Source organism: Nomascus leucogenys, chromosome 16 (assembly GCF_006542625.1).
Source record: "Nomascus leucogenys isolate Asia chromosome 16, Asia_NLE_v1, whole genome shotgun sequence".
NCBI lineage: Eukaryota > Metazoa > Chordata > Mammalia > Primates > Hylobatidae > Nomascus > Nomascus leucogenys.
In genome coordinates this window covers 86,587,854-86,607,500 of record NC_044396.1, presented here as the reverse complement: position 1 = coordinate 86,607,500, position 19,647 = coordinate 86,587,854, and the positions used below count along the sequence as shown (strand labels likewise).

The following is a 19,647-nucleotide window of genomic DNA, read 5'->3' as shown; positions in this document are numbered from 1 at the left end:
AGTTGGGTGGTATGTATCATTCTAGGCATTTAATGTAAGTTCTCTATAATCCTCATAAAAACCTTGTGAAGGGGGCCTCTGTTGCCTATTTACCCATTTGGTCATTATATTTCTTTTTACTGTCTTTCTTTCTTTACTTTTCTTATTGTGAAATAGAATGTATGTCCAGAATAGTACGTATGACATGAAGATGTGGTGTGATGAATAATTATGAAGTGAACACTTGCATAGTTGCTGCCCAGAAATAGACCATTGCCAGACACTCTCCTGTGGGGTCTTCCTGAGCCTACCCTTTCTCTGTCCCAAAAGTCACCACTGTCCCGACTTCAATGACAATTATTAGGTTGGTGCAAAAGTAATTGTGGTTTTTGCCAGTAAAACACATGCTAAAGCACCTTGTTTAGAGATTCATACATGGATGGCCTTACTTTTAATGGCAAAAACCATAATTGCTTTTGTATCAGCCTAATACTTTTTTATTTCATTATAGTTTTGCCAACCACGTATTCATCTCTAAACCACGTCTAACTAATTTTTTTTATTACTTTTTGTAGAGACAGAGTCTCGCTATGTTGCCCAGGCTGGTCTTGAACTCCTGGGCTCCAGGGATCCTCTCACCTTGGCCCCCAGACTAGCTGGTACTACAGAGTGGACGTGTGCCACCACGTCTAGCTAATTAAAAAAAAATTTTTTTGTAGAGACAGAGTCTCAGTGTGTTGCCCAGGCTGGTGTTGAACTCCTGGGCTTAACCATTTCTCCCACCTCAGCCTCCCAAAGTGCTGGGATTACAGGTGTGAGCCACTGCACCTGGCCTTGTATATTTGTTTGGAAGTTTACTTCTTTACTCAGAGTTACATTGGTCAGACTGACCAGTTCTCACGTGTATTCCTAGTTCACTCATTTCTTTGCAGTACGTATGCCCTTGTGTGAAATATGACTCCACCATGTGAACCTAGCATGATGTAATTATTCATTCAATTGCAGTGGATAATTGGATTCCTTCTGTTTTGTTGCTTTTATGAGCTCAGTTGCTGTGGACTCATGACATGTGCGTCCCCTGGTATGCTTGTCCACCGTTTTCTCCAAGATGCATACACCCACGGAGGACTTTGCAGGCCATGGGATGCACAGCTTCAGCTTTGCTAGGTGATGCTCAAATGTTTTCCAGAGTGGTTGCGCCAGTTTGCAGCAGCACACATTAGCCTCTATTGGTCCATATCTTGGTGTGAACATTCCGTGTTGCCAGTCTGGTGGCTGTGCAGTGACCTTCTGTGTGGTTTTACTTTTATCTTCATGATTGTTAATGAGGTTGAGTCCCTTTTCATATTTTTTTAGTTGTTTGGATTTCTTTACTTTCTTTTCTATCCTTCCCTCCCTCCTCCACCTTTTCTTCTAGTAAAGTATCTGTTCAACTATTTTTTCATTTTTCTATTGGGTGATTTTGTTGTTATCTTGTCTTCAGGAATTATTTATCTCTTTTAAGTGTGGTCATTTTTGGTTATATGTTAGGAATACAGTTTCTCCTCATTTGGCTTTTCTTCACTTTATGATGTCTCTTAAAGTTCTTAAATTTAATTTTTTTTTAAACCATTTTAACCAGATTTTTAGTTTTTTTCTTTTGTTGTTGTTGTTAGGAGGCTTTGCTGGACTAACTACATGTGAATCATTAACAGAGGCAAGCAATCTTCCCTTTTTCTTTAAGCCACATAACTGTATTTGAGCGTCTGCCTGTGCTGGGCACTGCACTGGCTGCCATGGGAGCATAGGTGAGCGGGTTCTGATGTGGACTCTACTCTCAAAGGATTTGCAGCCTGTGGACGGCGGACCTGGAGAGGCAGGTGGCAGTTACACCATAGCAGGGTTAGTGCTTTACCAGGTGTTGGGGGACAGATGAGAAGAAGAACTTACATCTTCCTGGAAGAGTTAGAGAAAATTTCCGGGTGAAGGTAGGGGTAGTAAGAAGCGAGCTGAGGCACGTGAAGAATGGATGGGAGCCTAGCTGATGAACATTCCCACTCTTAGTACCACGAGACAATGGGTAGACATTTTTAATAACTTGGGGATAAATAAAATGTTGAACTCATCAAGTTTGGCTCAAATCTGTGAAGCATAATAATATTATCTTCTTTCAACGCATAAGAGGGGGCATTGTTTTAAATGGGGAGGGTGGGTATTTATACAGTGTCATCCTACGATTTATGCTTTGGGGATCTAAGTCTTGATGCATTGCTTGGAATGAATGGGGCAGCGTTGAATCCAACGTGATCAACTTGTTCATTCAGACAAGTTTGCCGATTTTCACAGTCAGTGGCATGTTTCACTAGATGACCATAGCCCCTTCTCACTTTGGTGTCATCTAGTATTAGAATCAATAGATTCCTTCTCAAGGATATTGAGGGGAAGATACAGAGAGCCTGACCCAAGGAACTCAGTAGAATAGAGCAATATCAGAAGGACAGAAGTGGATGCCTGCATACAACAGTTGCGAGATCCACTAAGGGGCAGGAACAGTCTCCTGGGTGCTGAAGTTGTCCTGAAAGTTTGTGAAGTAGAGAGAGCAGGTGGGGAGTGTTCTCAGTGAAAAAGGAATGGCTTGAAAACATGAGTGGCAGCTGCAGGAGTGAGATGGTTTGGAGCAAGCTCCTGCACATCTCCCGCATGTGCCTGGCTGACTATCAGAGAGAGGTGTGGGCAGGTCATCTGGGGATTTGTACATTACCCCATCTCTTCTTCTGTGCAGTAACTGCATGTGTCTGGCTGAGTGTCACAGAGAGGTGTGGGCAGGTTATTTGGGGCTTGGTACATGCTCTCCTTCCCCTGCCCCCCACCCTCACTTCTGTACAATACCTGCATGTACCTTGCTCACTATTACAAAGAGGTGCGGACGGGTCATCTGGGGCTCTCCACAGGCTCTGGCAGACCTTGAAGGCTCTGAGCAGGGGGCTGATAAAGACACTTGTTGTGTGAGATCATATCCTATGCAGCAACATGGATCAAGCTGGAGGCCATTATCCTAAGTGAGTTAGTGCAATAAAACAAAACTGTAATACCACATATTGTCACTTATAAGTGGGTACTTACTGAGTACACATGGACACAAAGAAGGGAACAGTACACACTGGGGCCTGCTTGAGGGTGGTGGGAGGAGGATGAGGATTGAAAAACTACCTGTTTGGTATTATGCTAATTACCTGGTAACAAAATTATCTGTACACCAAACCCCTGTGACTTGCAATTTACCCATGTAACAAATCTGCACATGTACCCTTTGAGCCTAAAATAAAAGTTGGAAAGAAAAGAAAGACACTTGTTGTAGAGAGAATGGTAGGATCAAGACTAGGGTAAGAAGGGCAGTTTGGAGACTTGACTTTGGTCCAGGACACAGCTGCCTGAGGGAAATCTGCCGATGGGGTGTTCTGGATAGAGGGAGAGTGAGAATGCAAATGAGAAAGGAGCCAATATGATTCGAGTCTAGTGAACGAGGGTGACCATGAAGAGGGATGTGGTCAGAGAAGTGGGCAGGTCTGGATCAGGCAGGAAGGGAAGAAAGTTACCAGCTGGCCTGGCCTTCCGGGTCCTGGCATCTGGGAGGGAGGAGGTAAGATGTAAACACTCAGGACCTCCAGTAGAAGGTGGTGAATGAGGTAAGAGGATTTAGTGGAATGCCTGTGAGTGTGGTGCCAGCCACCTCCAGTTCCTAACATATTGCTTGGCATGTAGCAGATACTCAGCAGATACTTTATTTATAAGTAAAGATAAGAGATCTTTTTGGAAAGAAATGGCAGCATGATTTGGCATTTAATTTTTATGTGAGGTGATGACATATTTTGCCAATTTTTCTTATCTTTCAGTGGATCATGGTTGATTGATCCTGTGATTGTCATTCCTCACTGGCATTAATTTCTCCGTTCTCTTCCCTTCCCTCTCTCTCCCTTTTCTTTCCTTTTTTTCTTTCTTCCTTTCCTTCTTTCCTCATCTCTTTTTTTGTCTGTCTCTTTACTTGTGGTAAATGAAGATTAACTGATGATTGGCTTGTATTAGTCCATTTTCTGTTGCTTATAACGTAATACTTGAAACTGGGTAATTTATAAAGAAAAGGAATTTATTTCTCACAGTTCTGGAGGCTGTGAAGTTCAGGGTCAAGGGGCTGCATCTGGCTGAGAGCCTTCTTGTTGGTGGGGACTCTGCAGAGTCCCAAGGCAGTGCAGGATATCTCATGGTGAGGGGGCTGAGAGTGTTCGTTTGCTAGTGCATGTCCCCTTCCTCCTCTTGATAAAGCCACCAATTCCTCTCCCATGACAACCCATTAATCCGTCAATCCTTGAATGGGTAAATCCATTCATGAGGGCAGAGCCCTCATAATTCAGTCACATCTTAAAAGCCCAAACTCTCAATACCCCTCAATACTCAATAATATTAAATTTCAACATGAGTTCTGGAGGGAAAAATATTCAAACTATATTCATGGCTATCTCCAAATCTGAAGTCCAGATTTCCCTTAAGGTCACGTGAGGAAGCGCTGACAGAGCCTGCTGTCCTGGCCAGCACATGGAACCCAGGGCCCGGAGTCCTGCTGGGCCTACGAGAACTGGCCCCTCTCCCCTCTGGTGCCAGTGGGCAGGGCCACTTGATCCACGGAACCCTGAGCACATTTTCGTGAGCCTAAAAAATGACCCCAAACTACAGGAAAACTACAAAATCAAGATGAACAAATGCCTACAGGCCAAAGTTAAACTTAATTGATGGTTAAATATAGTTCATAAAAATTTCATGACATTTGAAATCTATTTTTTAGGTTAGAGTTTTTTCACTTTTTCAGAATTTCCCAGTGCGCTAGATGGCCATGGAGGAATAACGGCATATGAGAGTGACGGTTAGTGTTTCTAAGTGGCTTAACATGCAACATTTTAAAGGTCTTTTTACTTACATTTACAGGACTGAGTCCAGGGCAGTTGATGTATAAGTAGGTACAGTTTAATAGGGTCATGGTGGTGTAGGTGGGACTTTCCATAGCCTTTGAAGGTGGTGGAGGGACTCTGTGCCTCCATACTGCAGGCAGGCAGGCTCCTACACAGAGTCCCAGGCTACATGAAGAGAAGAGTTTCTCTAGAAGGGAAGGGAATGTTCTTGTCATGGGGGAAATTGGGAGGACACCCACCAGGAGGTTTCTTGGAGCCTCAGATGACCACATTAGACAGGTGAATAAAAATATGTGAACATGTTAAAAGAGAACATTTAAGAGAGATAGAGAGGGTAAAACCAGCCAGTCCTGAGGGCTGAGATGATGTGTGAGAGGGAGGAGATGGAGTTCCAGACTCCACAGTCCCCTGATCCTCCCACCTACTGTCTGTCCTCTCTTGTCCTTCTTCCGAGCCCATCTCCTTTTGGCTGCCTGCCCTTGCATCCCAGGGTGCTGTTCCAATCCTGCTTCTCTTCTCACTTTATGCACTCTCTTTCTATGGCTGTATTCAGTCTTAGGGCATTTGCTAGTTGCCTGTGCTAATATGCTAATGAACTGATTAAAGACCACAGTACTGAGGCCTATGGGGTTTTATGATTCTCAAAGCACAGTCATACTCTGTGTTTTTGGTGGCCCATCTAATCTCCGTCAGGTAGGCAGGGAAGGTTTGCTCTCCCATTTCACAGATATGGAATCAAAAGCAGTGGAGATGTAATGACTTGGCCAGGGTGACTCCACTGTTAGTGGTGGGCCTAACACCTGACCCTCTTCTCCTGCTCCTGGTTCATTCATGCTCCTGCACTCCGCTCTTCTACCCTTGCTTGACATAGAACGCAATCATGTCCTTGAGAAGGTCCTTCTGTGTTGTAAAGGTGTCTGCATTCTAAAAACACCACGTCTATCAGCAGTGTATAAATGGTCTTGTACCAACCAGTCCACTTCATGTAGGTCATAACCATTACATGGCCTTTTTCTGCATTTGAATCCAAATTTTCTGATACCAGACGGGTGGTTAGTCTCCTTCTGTATGTCTATCTCTGTCTGTATCTCTATTACTACATCAGCCAGGTTGTTAAACTAAGGTTGAAATAGTGATGTATGGCCCCAGGTTTCACACACTAGTGTCATCTGGCACTTCCTGTTTTGCCTTTATTCTTCTTCACCCTCTCCAAGGTAGGCCTATCAACAAAGGGGCGGATTCACATCTGATCTTTGAGCCTTCTGATGTATGTGCCACCTTAATACCATACTTGGTTGCACAAATTAGAGTGCAAAAACCTTACCTGATGACAGCCTTCTTGCTTGCTGCGAATAGGAGCCAACAGAGCAACTCCTCCTTTTACCAAAAAGCCGTCCTGTACATTGCAGTCAGTTGCCAATGTCACGACCTTGAACATTACCTCATCACCAGCTTCTCATCTGCTTTCAAACGTTCTTCTAGGTCCCTTCTTTGGTGCCGATGGGAAATGTGATCACTTTAATATAGTTAGAGGTTTTCAGATGTCTTCTAATCAGGTTTTTCAGAACCCAGTTTCATGTGTGAGATATGATTCCCTGTCCTCTTCTATTCTCTTTCTTTCTGTTTAGAGAACCAAAACAGCAAATTCTCAAATTATGAAAATGTGTATTCTACCTGCTTTTTATTTTTAAGAGACAGGGTCTCACTCTGTCACCCAGATTCCTACTATGGTGGTGACATCTTACCTGCTTTCTCGACATAAAAATAAGGACTTAAAGAGTTTCAGCTTTAACACATTCAATCTCGTTTTCTTTCAACTCAAATTGTAAATCTTCAATGTATCTCTTTTTAATCTTTATCTTTTTTTTTTTTTTTTTTTTTTTTTTTGCGACAGGGTCTCACTTTGTCACCCAGGCTGGAATGCAGTGGTGCAATCTTGGCTCACTGTGACCTCTGTCTCCCAGGTTCAAGCAATTCTCGTGCCTCAGCCCCACAAGTAGCTGGGACTACAGGCACGTACCACCATGCCTGGCTAATTTTTGTATTTTTAGTAGAGAAGGGGTTTCGCCATGTTACCCAGGCTGGTCTCGAACTCTTGACCTCAAGTGATCTGCCCGCCTCAGCCTCCCAAAGTGCTGGGATTACAGGCGTGAGCCACTGCGCCTGACCCAATGTACCTTTTGAGAAAGAGTTTTTTGATGCCACCTTTTGGAAAAAGGAACATGACCCAAAGCCCAGCTTGCGCTCCTCGTCTTTTCTCTTTTGACTTGCCAAAGCCTGGCTTTTGTCTTTCTCATGCTGCTGAACCTCTTCTTGGTAGGTCACTGGTGCCACCCCCTGATTGCCAGGTCCAGTGGACACGGGGGAGGCCCCTTCCTGTTGGATTTCTTAGAACACTCAGCTCCATTTTCCTCCCCTACCTGAAGGACCTTATTCCTCAGATCCCATGATTCCAGACTCCCCTGATCCCCGCACCTGCTATCCTCTCTCATCCTTCTTCCAAGTCTGCCTCCTTTTGCCTACCTGCTCCTGTGTTCCAGGGTGTTGTTCCAATCCTGCTTCTCTTCTCACTTGATATACTCTTTCTATGGCCACATTCAGTCTTAGGACCTCTGCTAGTTGCCTGTGCCCTGATCTGTATTTGCAGCCCAGAGCTATCCTCTGAGTTCTAGACTCACCCTGTGGGATGTTCAGAGTTCTAGGAATACACCCTCTCCCTCCCATTATCCATATGACTTGCTTTTTGCTGGTGGCCTTCCTTGCCTTCTGTCATCCATGCTGGAAGTTTGGGAGTCATCCTAGAGACTCCATCTCCTCCCTCTCACACATCATCCCAGCCATCAGGTCTGGCTAGTTTTACCTTCTTCACCTCTCTTAAATATTCTCTTCTTTTCCCATATTTTTATTCCCCTGCTTCATTTTAAGCCTTTAGTGTCTCTTCCATACCACTGCAGTTAACTGGATAATTGGTTCCCTGCCTCCAGTCTTGTTCCTTTCAAGTCCATTTTCCATTTAACTTCCAGGTATCCAGAGTGATATTTCAAAATGGGAAGTTGGCCATTGTCCCGCCTGACACCTACCAGGGGCTCCCATTGTCTGTCATTACTTTCCTGACCCAGCATACAGCACACTGTGTTGACCTGGCTAGTATCGACCCTCGTCTTCTCCCCTGCCAAGTCCCTGCCTCCTAATGATAGCCCAGTAACTGCCCACATCTCTCCCGGTCCACCGTGGGGTTCCTCAGTCTAGAGGTTGATACTTAGATCTGGGCCACCTTATGTCCAGGAGACCCAAGAATACCAACCTGTGCCCTTCTCAGTTGTGGTTTTAGGGAGATATATGCTAGAGAAAAAAATGGCCAGTGGAAAGCCAAATCATCTCTTTATTGTTGGCTGGGCCTGGGGCCCCAAATCTGATGCAAATCAAGTAGCCAGGCTGGGAGACTGTGAAACTTTGGCAAATCTCTAAACCATTCTGTGTCTCAGTTTCCTTACCTGTAAAAATGAGGATAATAATTGCACGTACCATATGAGCTTGATGTGAGACTTATAGGAATTAATCCATGCAAAACATTTAGAGCTATCTGGCATATAGTAGCTATCAGTAAAAATTAGAGAAATCAGTAATATTTATCATGTTAGATCTCATTACTTCGGTTAAGAACTTCTGTGCAACATTGAATAATAGCTATGCTAATGGGCTCCCTGTCTTGTTTTTTGGACCACGATAAGAACTTTGATGTTGCATTCCAAATGAGCTATGGAGCCTGTTTATATCTTCCTCCCAACTCGAGGCTGGATTCTGTCCTGAAAGCTCTGAATAAATAACTTCCCTTTTGAGATCTAGTGTCATTTGTTGCTTGCAAGTTTCTGACTTAGCAACCAAGTTCTATGATTTAGTTTGCCCAGATAGCATTTAATCTTTGGAGTTGATATTTAAGTCCCCAAACCTGTCTATATTTAGGGAATCACAAATCTGCTACATTTGCCACGTATCCCTGAGGGTCAGAGGACAGTCAGAGGTCAGTAAATATATGCTTCATAAATGAAATCTTGAGACTTGCAGTTAGCGATGCTATTCCCTCCCTCTGCCTGTCTCCTCCTCTGCATCAGCCCGGGGAGAATTCCCTGCTGGCCTGTGGCAGTGCCTCACAGGTCAGAACTTGTTTTGCTTGAAGAGCCTAGATGAGGCTCAGTTCCCACACTTCAGGAGAGAAGATCCCCAGCAGAAAATGGGTGGTAATTTGTTGCAGGAAGTCAGGGACCCGAAACGGAGGGACCGGCTGAAGCCATGGCAGAAGAACTTGAATTGTGAAGATTTTATGGACATTTATTAGTTCCCCAAATTAATACTTTTATAATTTCTTATGCCTGTCTTTACTGCAATATCTAAACATAAACTGTGAAGATTTCATGGACACTTATCACTTCCCCAATCAATACCCTTGTGATTTCCTATGCCAGTCTTTACTTTAATCTCTTAATCCTGTCAGCCGAGGAGGATGTATGTTGCCTCAGGACCCTGTAATAATTGCATTAACTGCACAAATTATACAGCATGTGTGTTTGAGCAATATGAAATCTGGGCACCTTAAAAAAAGAACAGGATAACAGCAATTGTTCAGGGAACAAGAGAGATAACCTTAAACTCTGACCACCAGTGAGCCAGACGGAACAGAGCCATATTTCTCTTCTTTCAAAAGCAAATGGGAGAAATGTCGCTGAGTTCTTTTTCTCAGCAAGGAGCATCCCTGAGAAAGAGAATGCACGCCTGGGGGTAGGCCTATGAACGGCTCCCCTGGGCGTAGCCCTCTCTTATGGTCAAGATTGCAGGGGTGAAATAGACCCCAGTCTCCCATAGCACTCCCAGGCTTATTAGGAAGAGGAAATTCCCACCTAATAAATTTTGGTCAGACCGGTTGATCTCAAAAACCCTGTCTCCTGATAAGATGTTATCAATGACAATGGTTCCCGAAAGTTCATTAGCAATTTTAATTTCGCCTAGGTCCTGTGGTCCTGTGATCTCTCCCTGCCTCCACTTGCCTTGTGATATTCTGTTACATTGTAAAGTACTTGATGTCTGTGACCCACACCTATTGGCACACTCCCTCCCCTTTTGAAAATCCCTAATAAAAACTTGCTGGTTTTTGTGGCTTGTGGGGCATCACGGAACCTACCGATATGTGATGTCTCCCCCGGATGCTCAGCTTTAAAATTTCTCTCTTTTGTACTCTGTGCCTTTATTTCTCAAACCGGCCGATGCTTAGAGAAAATAGAAAAGAACCTACATGAATATCGGGGCAGATTCCCCGATAGTAATTGACTTCATGTAGAGGTGCTAATGGATATGAAGGATAGAAGCAAGACCAATGAAGGAAAGAGTCTGGGAGGTTTATCTTCCTAACTCCCCCTGCACTGGTCAGCAGTGAAAAGGCTGCTGGGGCATGTTTTGAACCCCCTGCATCAAAGCAGAGGCTAAGTAGACAGCAGACTGCTGGAGAGGCTACAGAAGAAAATCTTCCATGGAGGGAAGATTTCGCCAAGTGTTTCTTTCAACTCTCAGAATTGAAAATTTTGATAGAAATTGCTAGCTCAAGAGACTGAATCCTCATTTGGGCTCACACATACATTTTTTGCCAATATGCTTACATTTTGGCAATTTTTCTTCTCATTAGCAATTCTGCCAATGGATGGGCATGGGGAAGAAAGCGAGCTGAACTCACAGGAAGCTGTTTATCTGCTTTGCTGCAAGAAGGGTGAAATTGGCTCTCGAGTCTGAAGCTAGGTTTGCAGGACCATTTCTTATTTTCATCGCCCTTTTTCTTCCTGCCTTTTATGCCCACTGACTGCCCGATGCTGGCAATATAGCATTTTCACTTTTTCTTTTTGATTTTTGTGTAAATGCTAACATTCTAAAAATAATATCTTCATGTTATTTGCTTATTTAGAGATGAAAGCATTTGAAAATGGTTTAGCTTTTATTTTAACTTTGCAGTAATCATATATTAGAATTCTAGACCTTTTGTTCTCTGTGCACTAGATAGATGAGAAAGCCCGACAAATTCTGCCTTTGTTCCAGGTCCTTTTGTTTAGTAAATGCCGTGGGCCAAACTCCAAGGATTCCTTACCCAGGGACTTAATGTAGAAACGCAGCACGTACGGTGTCGCACAAAGCATCCGGTAACCAGAGTGTGGCCTTGGTGTAGGACGAAGTCCCTGGGGAATGTTTTAGAGCAGGTTGACTGACCAGATTAACTGCCCTGTGTCTTTGCAAGAATGGCCCTTCTGGGGATGGCAGTATTCCCTTCATAGGCTGGGAGGGTCTCCTTCTCTGTGCTGGAGAGAGAGAGAGAGAAGGACAGGGGCCCTCTGGAAAGGCTTCCCAGGAAGGCTGGACAAGACTGTGATCAGTTGAATAGTAAGAAAGAAGGAAAAATGAAAGATGGCTGTGGGTTTCTGTCTTTGATGACTAACTGATTTTACAGAAAGATGTGAGTCCAAAGTTTAAGGTGCCTATAGAACATCCTTGTGGAGATACCTGGAAGGCAGTTGAAAATTCCTGTGTATGGTTCAGGAGAGATGACCCAACAAAACATATAGATCCACCAATCAACAATGCAAAAATGATAATTGGGACCAGAGCAGAAGAACAAATCCAGCCCAAGGCCAGCACCTTAGAGAGATCCAGCATTTCACATTAAGCCTGGCTTGCAGATCTTGTAAATAAATCTAGAAAGTTGAGTCCTGGCAGAACCTGGGGACAGTGGCATGACAATGTCACAACTGTCATAGTGGGATGGGGCAGCCAGCCTAAGGAGATAGGATGGAGGAGCATGAGGTCTGAGCAGGCAGCACCCCCAGGAGTTGTTTGCTGGGAGATGGCAGAAGCCTGAGAAAGGGAGGTGACAGCATGAAGTCAGAAGGGGGAGCTGCTCTTGGAGCAGGTGGTGGGCAAGGTGCCTACGAGGAAGGAGTGTGACTTAGGCAGGGGCTGAGGTGGAAGATTTTCCTCTTCATTTGCTTCCTTTCCTCCCTCCTCTCTCACTCCCTCTCTCCCTCATCTCTCTCTCTCTCTTTCTCCCTCTCTCCCTCTCCCTCTCCCACTCTTTCCCTCTCTTTCTCTCTCTCCTTCTGTCCCTCTCCTCGTCTCTTTCCTTGTCTCCCCTCTCTCTCCTCCTCTCTCTTCTTGTCTCCCCTTTCCTCTCCCTCTCTCCCCTCTCTCCCTCTCTCCCCTCTCTCCCTTCTCTCTCTCCCTCTTCCTCCTCCTCTCCTTCTCCCTCTCTCCCATCTGCCTCTATGGGGATACTTCATCACAGTTTTATACTTGAAGGGAAGAAACCTTGAAAACGGGGCTGATCTAAGCTTCAAAGATGAGAGGACATTTTCTCTCTGTTGGTGCACTTCACATTCAGACATTGCAGTTGCCAGTTTAGGTCTTCTGGGCAACAGTGGTGAAAAGATTGATGAATTGGACAGTCGAGGAATAAAGGTAGTGTTTGAGGTCTTAATAGATGCAGTGGTGCATTAGCTTCCAGATGCACAGTAAGAATTGTGATAGAATTGCTGATAAAATCAATAAGAAATGCTTTGAACGGCATTTTAGGTATCAATTTATATGATACCATTTAATTCTCACAACAACCTTATGACATGGGTATGACCTTCATTTCCCTGATGAAAAGATCCATGCTAAGAGAAGTTTCACAACCTGCCTGAGGTTCCATCATTGGTCAAGGCCAGAGGTGTGGCTGGACTTGCTCCATCTGAGTCCCCTCCACCAGGCAGAGTGCTGCTCCCATTGTGGCTGCTCCATCCTCTTCTGCTCCTCCTGGGCTAGAAGGTTGCTGGGTCATCAAACAGGCCCTGAATGACCCTGGAGCACTGTCAGAATCATACAGCACGTGGATTACAGGGGCATGCTGGCAGCTCCTGACCAGGGGCCGTGGCATGGAATTTGATAGTGATGGAGATGCCCATCCGTCGACCAGCCAAAGGCCAGGTCTCACTGAGTTTCCCCAGGGGCCCAGCAGGCGCCTCTTTCCCCAGCCCCACTATTTATGCAGCCTCCGAAGCATTGTGCAAGAGGAAAGGCAAGACTGCATGACTCATATGTGGCCTCATCCTGAAAGTGGCTTGTCTTGACCAGGTGGGCCTGAGAAATAGATTTTACCTGCTGGACTTCCCTGAGGGTTGATACTTGTGTGTGCCAGTGCTTGCAGGCAAATACTGCGGAGGAATTCATTTAGCTAAAGAAGCAAATACAGTGACGCATCACTGAATGGCAGGGATACGTTCTGAGAAATGTGTCCTTAAGCAAATTCTTAGTTGTAGAACATCATAGAATGTACTTACACACATGTAGAAGGTATAGCCTACTTGCACTTGCAGGCTGTATGGTAGAACCTATTGCTGTGACCACTGTTGTATTTGCAGTCTGTAGTTGGGTGAAATGTCATTATGTGACACCTGACTGTATATCAGGGAACTAATTGTAATGAGAGCTACTTTTAATGTCATTTACTTAAAAAAATGATAGATTAGTATATTGCTTTTTTTGTCTTCTTCTTGAACAAAAACTAAATTCTGAGGTGGATGAAAAAATAAAAGAAGTAACAAAAGCAAATTCACTTAGTAGAGACAGCTCCTCCTCTGGGGCACCTTGTCCCAGTCCCTTGGTTGGTCGCTGCAAAGGCAGGTCTCAGCATTCCTGCCCTGGTGGTTTTCCCTAGAACATATCACAGGTGATGGGGCCTGCTCGTATCAGGCTTTTGGGGTGTCAGATGCTCACCAGGTGGGAGCAGCAGCAAAGGCAGACATCTGGGGCTCACCTTTCCTAACCCCTCCTCATTGTCCCCGCAGCCTTTCCGCTGTGCCCATTGCCATTACTCCTGCAACATATCTGGTTCTCTGAAGCGGCACTACAACAGGAAGCACCCCAATGAGGAGTATGCCAACGTGGGCACCGGGGAGCTAGCGGCGGAGGTGCTCATCCAGCAAGGTAGGCGAGGGGCCAGCGAGCTGGGGCCCTGCCCACTTCCTTCTAGGCCAAGTCCCCCATTGGGAAGAGCTGCTGACATCCTGCAGTTCATTTCTGATACATAAATGTGCCAGTGATGTTCATTCTTCGTCGTCATAATTGTTGTCATCATCGTCCTTATCATTGTTTGTCAGCATTACTTCTTGCCTGGTTAATATTACAACAAGCTTAGTGGAAGTCTAAAATGACAGAAGTAAAAATTCACACACAAATTCTACTACCCCCATCAATGCTCATTTGTCAGCACTGCCTTCCATTCTTTGTCCGTGCATAAAGTTCGCAGAGATGAAAGTTCAGTTGTCTTTCTTCACGTTAACAGGAATATGTTGTTTTTCTTTGATATATTGTCTTCCTAATTATGATTTCTAAGGGCTTCTTGTCATTCAATGTTGAATGGAAACACTTTAACAATTCTGTTATTGAACATTGTGGGATTTTTAGATTTTTCTTCCTTTGCAGTTATAACTAATGCTATTGTAAGCATATTTATAGGTGAACTTTTTTGGATTATCTAAAAATATTTATTGAGTAAGCTTGTTACTTATTCATCCTGAAAAGAAAAAAAGGACATTCTAGAACATTTAAACTAATGAGAATTGAGGAAAACCTCTTTTCATTTTAAACTATTAAAACTTTGTGGGGTTTTTTGTTGTTTTATTTCAATAAATAAGCACATTCCCACTTGAGAGGGCTTAGCTTATGTGCTGTTACCATACAGAGAATTGTGTTGTATTTATATCTACACTTCAATACTTCAGCTAAAAAATGATTGCAGCACACAGTTAGCTGCTCCTCTTTCCTAAGTCCTGTGACTATTTGAAGCTGAAGACAGATTTAGGAATCTGCCCCCAGTAAACAGAGATGTGGAATTGCAGACTGCTGCAGCTGGGGATGCTTGGAGTTTCGTTTCAGCGCGAAGCTCCGCTCGCTGTAATAGCCATGAAATGCATCTTAATGTAAAACAAATGAATTGACTATATCCTTCAGCACTTTCAGTGACAGGGCTGATGCACGGAAATAGATGAGCAGCACAGAAAACTCAGGATAATTTTAAAGCCATCCATCTGGGGTAATGGCGAGCATGTGCCTTCGTTTTCTTCATGGCAGTTTTATGGAGCTGGGGAGCAGGATATGCAGTGGGAAGGGCCCTGGCTCCAATCTGCATTCTTCTTTCTTAGCTGTGCCATCTTGGGCATGTTACCCAAGCTCTCCCTCTTAGGCTCTTCACCTGTAGAATGGAGTTCACAGCAGCCATCTTCCACGATGGTTGAGAGGATTAAATGAAAAAACACGTGCACGCAGCGCATGTTCAGTCCTTGCTTTTGTATATATTTTTTGGAACATATCTAGGACTCGTGGAGCCATCGCATTGTTTTTTATGACCCACGGCAATGCCCCATGTCCAGGAATCACAGAGGGGACAATAGATTGGCTTACAGCCCCAGTAAATAACTGGAGTTGGAGGTTAGGGATTCTTTTTCACATCCTTCACACTCTTGGGTTGGATTGCCAGGAAATAGATGTTTACTGTGGCTGTTGGGACAGGCGTGAGGATCTGAGTGATGATACCATCGTTGCCCTGTGCTTCCAAACTTTCATCACTGCCTTGGAAAAAATGTGCTGAGATTGAACTGTTTCATGCCCTAAGTTTCCAGTTAACTTCCTAAAACTCTCTGTAATCAGTCGGCATTCCCTGACAGGAGCGGGGTTTTATATTTTATCTTTGCAGGGTTGCTTCTGGTTCCTCTTTCAGAGATACACACACAGACACACAGACACACACAGATATATATTCACAGTTGTTCCTAGGCATCCATGGGGGATTGGTTCCAGGACCCTCCGCAGATAACCACAATCCGCAGATGGCTCAAGTCCATTATATAAAATGGCGTGGTATTTGGATATAGCCTACACACATCCTGCTATGTACTTTAAATCACCTCCAGATTACTTATAATAACTAATACAATGTAAATGCCATGTGAATAGTTATTATACTTTGGTTTTTAATTTGTATTTTTTTTTATTTTTGTATTGTTATATTTTATTTATTTTTCCTGAATATTTTCAATCTGCAGTTGGTTGAACCCATGGATATGGAGGGCCATCTGTACATATATATATATATATATATATATATATATATATATATATATGTAACATTTGCATATGCATATGTACTTGTATGCATATGTATATATGTATGTTTATCCTCCCATTCCCTTCAAGGGGCGTGTTGAAGAAGGAGACAACCCAACATCTCTTGACTCTTAAGAGGCCATGTGCCGTTGTGCTCTGGCAGGAGAACAGTGTCTGAAATCAGATGGCTGGTGGAGTATGAACACAGTTTAGAAATCTCAGAAGCACAAAGTTCACATTGTTCTTATGTCTGGGAGAGGGGAGCAGAATGAAAGAACATGAAACCAGATTAAATTACTGTTTGGAAATGTTGAATTGTTTGGAAGCACTGGAATTTTTCATTTTCCTTTGATTAATTTCAAGTAACTCTCTCCATCCCCATTTGGTTTTATTTTCCTCTTCTACTCCCCCAAAAATATCCTCATGAGACTTTATAATTTCATGTTTTGATATAGAGGAAGATATCTTAAAATAACATCATAAAAAACACAAATAACATGTATTTTTCTCAAAAGGATTTTACAGTCTCCTTTAAACCACGTGCAGGGATTCCTTGGGTATCAGCTGTGTTAAACACTGTCACACTGTGACATGTGCAAAGCTTTTGATTCCTAGGAAAGACCCTCCTGCCTGCTAGGCCACAGGGATCCTGGGATTCCAGGGGGGGGTTCAGTGCACAGTGCTGCAGAGGAGGTCAGGAAAATGGCCTAAAAGGAGCTGAGAGTTCCTACATCAGATACTTCGGTTCTGTGTGGGTTTCTAAGGGAAGGTACTATGGCGTTCTCCGTGGAGTTTGGGTGGTTTACAGTGTGTTCCCAAAGCTTGCTGGGAAGGGCCGCTGCTTAGGCTCTTCCCAAGTAGGAGGGGGAGGGGAAACCTGACTGGTAGAATTTGCCAGTTTCTGTAGTGTAAATACTTCTACCATGGCCAAGTTTAAGCTGCTCACATGATGTCCCTCAACGTGGAGCTGGGGGACATGTGCACATTTGGCTTATGAGCTTGCGTATCTTGGTTCCCACGTACCTTTCACCCTGAGGGCACTGGGTGACATTGCCAGGTCTCTGCCACCAGGGCCCGTCTGGATGCACCGATCCCTCAGAACTCTGATGCTTTGTAGTAATTAAGGTAGTACTGAGCACTATGTAAATATTGTACTCCTGGCTTATATTTTATGTGCATCTGATGCTTTGAAGACAGATTCCTCTTAGCCATCACTTCTTTAATATGGATTTGAAGCATTCTCCCACACAAATGCACATTTCATGCTGTTTAAGGAAGAAATACTTGTATTGCTTCAGTGGGCCTGCCCCTTTCCTCCCCTTAAAATATGCCTGATTAAGCTAGCTCAAGAACTGGTTCAGTAAATCACAGGCTATGAGAGGCATCAGATACTTTGATGCTAAGCTTTACGAACCTTTTGCTCACTCCTAGAGCTTGTAGCAGGGTGAGGATGGGGTTTAGCGGGCTTTCCGGTGGCTTCCAAGCCCTCCCTCAAGTCTCTCTAGGTTATTGGAGTGAACACAGGCTTGGGAGTCAGATGGACCTGGGCTGGGATTTCTGATCACTGTGGACCTTGGACCAGGTACTTAACCTCTCTGAATCTTGGTTTATATACCTCCAAAGAGGAAGGCTCATAACCTACCTCCACAGCAGTTACAAAGATTAGATATCATTCTCTAAGATTCCCAGAGAATGCCCACAGTAAGTTCCTGATGACTGGCTCAAATCCACTGTTATGTTTATCTATGTATTTCTACTTTGAGCATGTATCTCTCAGGCGCCTACAGTGTGCCTGGCACCATGCTAGGCACTGGGACTTGGTGTCAAACAAGGCAATCGTTAGTGGTATTATTGTCATTCCTGCCCAGGTTGGGGACCAGGGCTAGGCAGCTCCCGCCAAAGCTGTATATTCTAATTACAGCAGAAGGAATACATCCCCTTCAGCTTGCCCTGGAGCAGAGTTAGCTGCTTCTCCCAGGGGGCTGTGTCCCCCAGTTTTAGAGAGTCATTGAAGTGTAAGGGTGGGTAACTGGAGCAAGAGAAAGCAATAAGAGGAGAAGTGTCAAGGAGACGTCTTAGTATTTGGCATCTGCTAGAATCTTTATGTTACTTTGAAGTGCTATATTAGAAAAATGTAAATATGTATGCGTGTGTACCTTGGATGTATATTCGTATATTAGTTTTTTACAACAGATTCAGGGAAAATAGCATAGCAGGAAATCCAGAAACTGTGAGGTAACCCACAGGTGATGTATTTGATTTTTAGACATCTTAATTTTAAAATTGTTTTTTATTATGGCTCAGATTCAATAAGTTCTTGGCACATGCTTCTAGTGATGTGATATAATGCTGTGTTATTGATTGTTATTTTATGTGTTAATTTATCTCTCACAGTGGCCCTGTGAGCTTGGCACAATCATTCCTACTATAAAATAAGGAAATGAAGGGAGTGCTAATGACTGACCTCAGGTCACACCGAGCGAGCAAGTGGCCAAGCCAAACCTGTCTCCTGATTCAATGTCTGTGCCTTTGTCACTCACATGTTTGATGTCCCCTAAAGTTTGTAGATGTTTGCACTTATTAGAGAGGAGGAGGAGAAAGAGGAGGAGAAGGAAGAGGCATGGTCATCTCTTAAGCAATTGGGCCATATTTGCTGGTAGTTTGCAGAAAAGTCACACACATGGGTACTGTTTATTTTCTCTTATTTCTTCATCCCTGAGGCTAATTGCTAATCTGACCCAAGACTGACTCTGACACCTATGTCTTTCCAAGTCCTTCCCTGTGATTATCCAGAGGGTCTCAGATCCCAAGATTTGGGGGCGTATGTGAGGGGACGGGGTGGATGGGAAGACCTCGCTATGCTCCTCTGCCAAGTGTTTCTCGTTGGGTTTGGGATATCAGCTTGGCTGATAATAAAATGCACTTTGTTTCTTCCGCTGCATTTTCCCTTTTGCTCTTTTTCTTGAGGATCCTGTGGGAAGAAGGGCTGGGATTTAAATAGGATTCAGATAGTCCCAGGTAAGATCGAATATTGCATGCCATGTCACCAGGAACGCTCCACCTCAGTGCTTGCATGTGACTTCCGGTTAATTTCTACCCTGAAACATTTCCTAGCTCTGAACCGGGGCTCTGGCTGGGCCCTAGGACAGACACTGAGTTAAGAGACAACAGGAAGGGAAAGTGTCGGCAAAATTCTATTCCATATTTCACTTGTTAATCTGTGTAATACAATTATTCCATAGCCACTTTCCTTGGATAATTTACCTGCTTTTGTTCCTTGTCCTTATCCGTATTTGTATCCGTCAGTGCCTGTGTTAGCTGCCTGTAGCTACTGTAACAAGTCACCACACACTTCGTAGTGGATTAAAACAACACAGATTTATTATCTTAGTTCTGAAGGTCAGAAGTCCAAAATGAGTCTCACCAAGTTAACATCAAAGTGCTAACAGATATTTCTTCTGGATACTCTAGGGGAGAATCCCTTTCCTGGCCTTTTCTAGCCTCTAGAGGCTACCTACATTCCTTGCCTTGTGACCCCCTTCTCCATCTTCAA

The 19,647-nt window shown here is 44.0% G+C and overlaps 1 protein-coding gene across 2 annotated transcripts in view; it reads left to right on the top strand.

The window, feature by feature from the left end:
* ZFAT (zinc finger and AT-hook domain containing) overlaps positions 1-19,647 on the top strand; it is a 234,782-nt gene that overhangs the window by 167,268 nt on the left and 47,867 nt on the right. For both annotated transcript variants that reach the window (XM_003276274.3, XM_003276277.4), the window contains one exon: positions 13,778-13,916. In XM_003276274.3, coding sequence (XP_003276322.2) covers positions 13,778-13,916 — 139 coding nt within the window. The remainder of the gene's footprint in view (positions 1-13,777; positions 13,917-19,647) is intronic.